Here is a 6,473-nt window from a genome sequence, read left to right as displayed (position 1 = left end):
AAAAAAAACAATTCCCACTGCAGTCTCACAAGTCGGCAGAAGCCAAGACAAGACCAGACAGACATTGACAGTTCTTTTTCTCATGATGGTTGAATATTGCAGAGGTTTACATATAGACACATATCTGTCATGGGCCATGGCTGCCAGCAGTAAAAACTCTGAAAAGGTAAAAGTCATATAAATCACAGTTTGAAACAGACAGGCTTGATAAGATATGATCTGTTTCTCTGATAAAAAGTCAATCAGAAGCTTTGGGTAGATGTTAGTGCTGGACAGAACAGAGTTAATCAACAAAGCTGCAATGAACACGTACATAGGCTCATGGAGGTTTCTGTGTAAAGCAATGATGCACACAATAGTGGAATTACTGAAGATGATCAGAACATATGCAGTAAACATGATCACAAAATAAAGATATCTATACCTCTGCACTTCCACATGCCCATCAAGAGTTATATATGTCACATTATCTTCACCAGCCATTTATAGTTTGTATAAAACAAGGCAGATTATGTTAACAGTATACATGAATTAAGATATGAAAACATACAACCTGTTTGAAATGTTTCATGTAAAGTAACCTGCACCTCAGAAAGTGAACAGCTCCGCTCTGTGGATTCCTCTTTATCAGATTCTTCACCCTCCACAGATCTCACTAAAACTTTTCACAAAGATCTGAGCAACTTGTAAACCAATGAATGAAACTCAAGAGGCATGAGGACACCAACAAGGGGGGGGGGGGGGGGGGGGGAAACAAATCTTCTGTCTTCATCCAGGTCAAAACCTAGACAGCTAAATATTTCTGTACATCTTGGATATTAAACGAGGTCTTCACTTTTCTATCTTCAGACAACCCTCAGATTATTTTGCACATTTGTACACCGAGCTACCAGACTTCTGATGTGCCGTAGGGTTGTCGGTTCAAGTCCCCGAACAGACCTCAACATGGAGTGTGGACTGGCACTGCTGGGAGAGGGCCCGCTCAATAGCTATACTAGGATGGGTTACAAGCAGAGGCCCCATTTCACTGTGTGCATGCATGTGTGAGCATTCAAGAGGGTTTCATCCTCCAAATCTAATCTAACAAATATATAATACTTTGTGCAATATACCCGGCTACTGCTACTTTTATTACCATGGTGAACATATCTGCTATATCGTCTTTACTTATTGTGTTATTAATAATGTGGGCATACTTAACCATTCTTTTTTTTCTTTTCTTGACCTTACCTGCACGATCTGCTGTTCATGAACATTTCCACGATGCGGGAAGATGAGATCTTTATGAAGGCCTTTTGATGAGGCGTTCAGAACGTTCCCTATTGGTAGAGTGTTTGCCATCAGCATCATGAGGATGTGACCGGTACATTATATGTTAAGCGTTTCAATGATAGGCAGTCTGTGTGTGTAAGAAGCCTCACAATGTGCAGAGGAAGGATGCACAGTAAGGGACACTGAAGTGGAGACTTCTGAGGAGGAGAGAGGTGTTGTGTCTCGTCAAATGTGTTAGTTATGTTTATGTATTTTGTCTGTAATTTCCTGTTTTATGTTGTACTTACCTCTTGTCTTTCATTTCAGGCCCTGTTTCTTCCTCCCCTTGGGTGTTTTTCCCGCCATCATCAGTGTCTGCTCCGCCCCTGATTGTTTCCACCTGTTCCCACTCACCTCATCTTGTTTAAATAGTCCTGTCTCTCACCTGTCCTGTGTCAGTTAGTCTTGTTTGTTTCCCCGAATGGTCGTGCCAAGCCTCAACTCAGAAAGGATTGCTTTCTCTCATGTCAGGTTATGTTATTCTGTTGATTTTTGTAGGCTTAAGTTTTTTCTTAAATTCTCCTTTTGTTATGCTTAGTTTTGTTTATTCCAGTACCCACTCTGTTATGAGGGATTACCTGATCATTGGAATTAAAATACATTTTCTTACATTCAAGATTTTGTCTCTGGGTCGTGCATTTGGGTTCATCAGTTTGTGTCGAGGTCCTGACAGAACGAACTGACCAAAAATGAACCCAGCCGACCCAAAAGCACTCCAGACTGCATTGTCTGCCCAAGACAGCCTAATTCACCAGCATCAAGAGCAGCTAACAGCTATTGGGCACGGAGTAAGAGGTTTTTCGGACCGCCAGGAGGGTTTTCAGACTGCAGTAACTGCACAGGTCAATCAGCTGGTGACACAGCTTCAACAAATCCTCACCCGTATAGAGACTCCAGATGTGCCGACGACGCCACCTCCCGTCGATCCTGCAGCCGGCCAGGCCGAGGTTCGCTCAGCATTTGTTCCATTTCGGTTGGCATCACCAGAGAGGTTTTCCGGGGACTCTTATGCAGATAAAACAGCACTCCTACCCTGTCATAGATTACGCCATAGAATTTCGGACCTCGGACAGTGGCTTGAACACTTCCGCGTTGATAGACGCGGTTATGAACGGACTGTTCATAACCTGGAATTGCCTGGAAACATTAATTTCCATGGCCACTCGAGTAGAAAATCGCCTCAGAGAGCGAGAGGCGTCGAGCCACACCTAGACCTCCAAGCCACCAGGGGCGTTTTCCTGGAAATTCTTCCTCATGGATTCCGCTGGTTTCTGTAATGCCAGGAACAGCACCTCCACAAGCACAGGAGGAACCTATGCAGCTGGGAAGGACCAGGATTTCCCCAGAGGGAAGACAGCGCCGACTACAGGAGGGAAGCTGTTTTTACTGTGGACGTCAGGGTCACCAGCATGCCGCATGTCCGGGAAAAGGACAAGCTCACCGGCTATGAGGAGGGCGCTGGTGAACAAATTCCCTTCAAAATACCCTCCACACACACCTACTCATAGTTAAAACCAGGAACACACACTAGGGGCACTGATTGACTCTGGCGCCAACGAGAGTCTTATAGATTGGGAGTTAGCCAAACTAATTATCCTTAAGACTATTCATTTGGCCCACCCCATCAATGCCAGTGCATTAGACGGCAGACTAATGTGTTAAGTCACGGATCATACTGAGGGTTCCCAGCAAAACCCTGGATAGGCTCCAATACGTCCAGAACTCTGCCGCCAGGCTTCTCACCCACACCAAGCCATGGCACCATATCACCTCCACCCTCATCCACCTACACTGGCTGCCGATCAAGTCCCGGATTCAATACAAAACACTCATCCTCACGTACAAGTCCCTCCATTCCCTCGCCCCCAGTACTTATCGGACCTCCTCCATCCCTACACCCCTTCTCGGAGTCTGCGGTCCTCAGACACGGGCCTGCTCTCCATCCCCCATTCTCGCCTCCGAACTGTTGGTGACAGGGCATTCAGTGTTGCGGCCCCCACCCTCTGGAATGCACTTCCTGCCGAGATCCGTAATGCTGCCTCCCTGGACATCTTCAAATCATCACTAAAAACACACCTGTCCACCCTGGCCTTTTCTGGTCCCCCGGCTTCCTTTATTTATTTGTTTGGTTGGCCCGTTGATTGTCTGTTTGTTTTGTTTGTCCACCATGTACAGCGACCTTGGGTCCCTTGAAAGGCACTATATAAATATCATGTATTATTATTATTCTTATTATTTAACAAAACCAAGGCTCTGTCGCTACCTCCACATCACCCTTTTGATTGTGCTATCGATCTGCTACCCGGCGCACCCATTCCTAAGGGACGCCTTTATTCCATCTCCGGGCCAGAGCGAGCAGCCATGGATGAATACATCTCTTCTTCTCTGAAAGCGGGAATCATCCGTCCCTCCTCTTCACCGGCAGGAGCAGGATTCTTCTTTGTGAGTAAAAAATATGGGTCACTCAGGCCATGTATTGACTATAGTCCACTTAACGCCATTACCACAAATAACCGCTACCCCCTGCCATTAATATCTCAGAAATGCTTATCACCTGGTCAGGATAAGAGAAGGGGACGAGTGGAAGACGGGGTTTAATACCCCCAGTGGACATTATGAATACCGGGTCATGCCCTTTGGATTATGTAACGCTCCTGCTGTCTTCCAGACCTTCGTCAATGACATTCTAAGAGACTTCTTGAATGTATTTGTGTATGTATATCTGGATGACATATTAATCTTTTCCCCAGACAGTCAAACCCATGTTCCACAGATTCGTCAAGTTCTCCAGAAGCTCTGGAACTCCCTCCCCCAAGACCTCCGTGAGTCTGAGTCCCTCACCCTGTTCCAGTCCCGCCTCAAAACCCACCTCTTCAACTCTCTATCCATAAGCCCCCCCCCCTCTCAATCAACTTCCTCCTGACTGCTTTTCTGTTGTGTTTTGTTTCTTTTTGGTTCTGTCTTTGTTTTTGTTTTGTTTGTCTACCCTCCCTCCCAAATGTAAAGCGTCTTTGGGTTCAGAAAAGCGCTCTATAAAATTAATATATTATTATTATTATTACTAGAAAATCCCCTGTACGTCAAAGCCTAGAAGTGAGTTTCACGTAGCCACCATTTCTTTTCTGGGACATATTGTAACCGCCAACCAGGTACAGATGGATCCTTCCAAGGTTAGTATTGTGGCTAATTGACCCACACAAGAAGAAGGTGCAACAGTTCATAGGGCTTGCAAACTTTTATCGTAAATGTATCCGGAATTTTAGCTCTGTTACCGCTGCCCTGCATAATCTCACTTCCTCCAAAGTCTCTTTTCAGTGGAGTCCCCAGGCTGTGACCGTCTTCAGGACTCTTAAGGAGGGATTAACAAGGCACCTGTTCTTACCGTCCCAGACCCCCAGTGAAAATTCATGGTGGAAGTGGATGCCTCCAATGTGGGAATAGGAGCGGTGTTGTCCCAGAGATCCACCAAGGACAACCGGATGTATCCCTGCGCCTACCTGTCCCGTAAGTGGTCTTCAGCTGAGTGGAACGACGACGTAGGTGACAAGGAGTTTCTAGCGGTCAAGGCAGCTTTAGAGGAGTGTAGACACTGGCTAGAGGGGGCGGAGCAACCTTTTATTGTTTGGACAGACCATAAGAACTTGGAATATATCAGGAAAGCCAAGAGACTTAATTCACTTCAGTCCCGTTGGTCTCTGTTCTTTAACAGATTCAACTTCACAATTTCCTTCCGACCGGGTACTCAAAATGGAAAACCAGACGCACTGTCACGACTCTATGAGCCAGAGCTCACATGCCATCCAGGTATCCGGTGAACGATGTTCACCATAAAACAGCGTTTCTGGTGGCCAGCCATGGTGAAGGAGGTGACGGAATACGTGGCTGCCTGTCCAGTGTGCGCCCGTAACAAGACCTCATCCCTGGCTCCGATGGGTCTTCTTCAGCCTCTGCCCGTGCCCCAACGCCCTTGGTCCCATATCTCGCTGGACTTTGTCACCGGACTACCACCTTCTATGGGTAACACTGCTGTCTTGACGGTAGTAGACCTCTGCAAAAACTTCCCTCTGCCAAGTAAACGGCAGAGGTCATGCTAACCCACGTATTCAGGATTCATGGGTTCCCCAGTGATTTGGTGTCCGACCGAGGTCCCCAGTTCATCTCCGTCTTCTGGAGGGAATGTTGTCAGCTCCTAGGCGCAACCGTCAGCCTGTCTTCCGGCTACTACCCCCAGTACAATGGCCAGACAGAACGTCAGGACCTCGAGACCTGCCTCAGATGCCTCGTGTCCCAGAGCCCAAGGTCATGGAGCGACCAACTCACCTGGGTGGAATACTCCCACAATACTCTTCCCTCGGCTTCTACAGGTCTCTCACCCTTCCAGTGCGCCTATGGATATCAACCCCCGCTGTTCCCAGCCAATGAAGAGGAGGTCAGAGTCCCGTCTGCACGCCATGGTCCGACGTTGCTGGAAGGTCTGGGCCGGAGCTCGTTCCCGCCGTGCGGTTATCCACCAAAGACTTACCCCTACATGTTCATTCCAGGAAGTTGGCACCAAGGTTCGTGGGTCCTTTCCCAATTCAGAACATTATTAACCCTGTCGCGGTGCGCCTCCGACTCCCCAGGTCTCTCAAGGTCCACCCCAGCAAAATCAAGCCTGTTCAGGAGAGTGCCCTCGTTCCCGCCTCCAAGGCCCCTCCACCAGCCCGGATCATCGACGGGGGACCGGTATACATGGTCAGGAAGCTACTAGCGGTCCGCTAACGGGGCCGAGGACATCAATACCTGGTCGAATGGGAGGGATACAGTCCTGAGGAGCGCTTATGGGTAGCTCCCGCACTTATCATTTATAAGACTCTGATCAGGGACTTCCACGATCATCGTCCTGATCAGCCTGGGCCGTCAGGAGTCGTCCCTAGAAGGGGGGGTACTGTTGTGTCTTGTCAAATGTGTTGGTTATGTTTAAGTATGCTGTCTGTAATTTCCTGTTTTATGTTGTACTTACCTCTTGTCTTTCATTTCAGGCCCTGTTTCTTCCTCCCCTTGGGTGTTATTCCCGCCATCATCAGTGTCTGCTCCGTCCCTGATTGTTTCCACCTGTTCCCACTCACCTCTTGTTTAAATAGTCCTGTCTCTCCCCTGTCCTGTGCAACTCAGAAAGGATT

At 47.8% G+C, this 6,473-nt stretch overlaps 1 protein-coding gene across 1 annotated transcript in view; it reads right to left on the bottom strand.

The window, feature by feature from the left end:
- The window catches only part of LOC117442209 (olfactory receptor 2A7-like), a 927-nt gene extending 444 nt beyond the window's left edge, over positions 1-483 (bottom strand). The window contains exon 1 of the mRNA XM_034078209.1: positions 1-483. This exon is cut by the window's left edge and continues 444 nt beyond it. Within this exon, the coding sequence (XP_033934100.1) occupies positions 1-483 (483 nt within the window).
- Positions 484-6,473: the final 5,990 nt, after the last annotated feature.

This window comes from Pseudochaenichthys georgianus, unplaced genomic scaffold (assembly GCF_902827115.2).
Source record: "Pseudochaenichthys georgianus unplaced genomic scaffold, fPseGeo1.2 scaffold_350_arrow_ctg1, whole genome shotgun sequence".
Taxonomy (NCBI): domain Eukaryota; kingdom Metazoa; phylum Chordata; class Actinopteri; order Perciformes; family Channichthyidae; genus Pseudochaenichthys; species Pseudochaenichthys georgianus.
The sequence above is the reverse complement of the archived record's forward strand: the minus strand, read 5'-3'. Positions and strand labels throughout refer to the sequence as shown.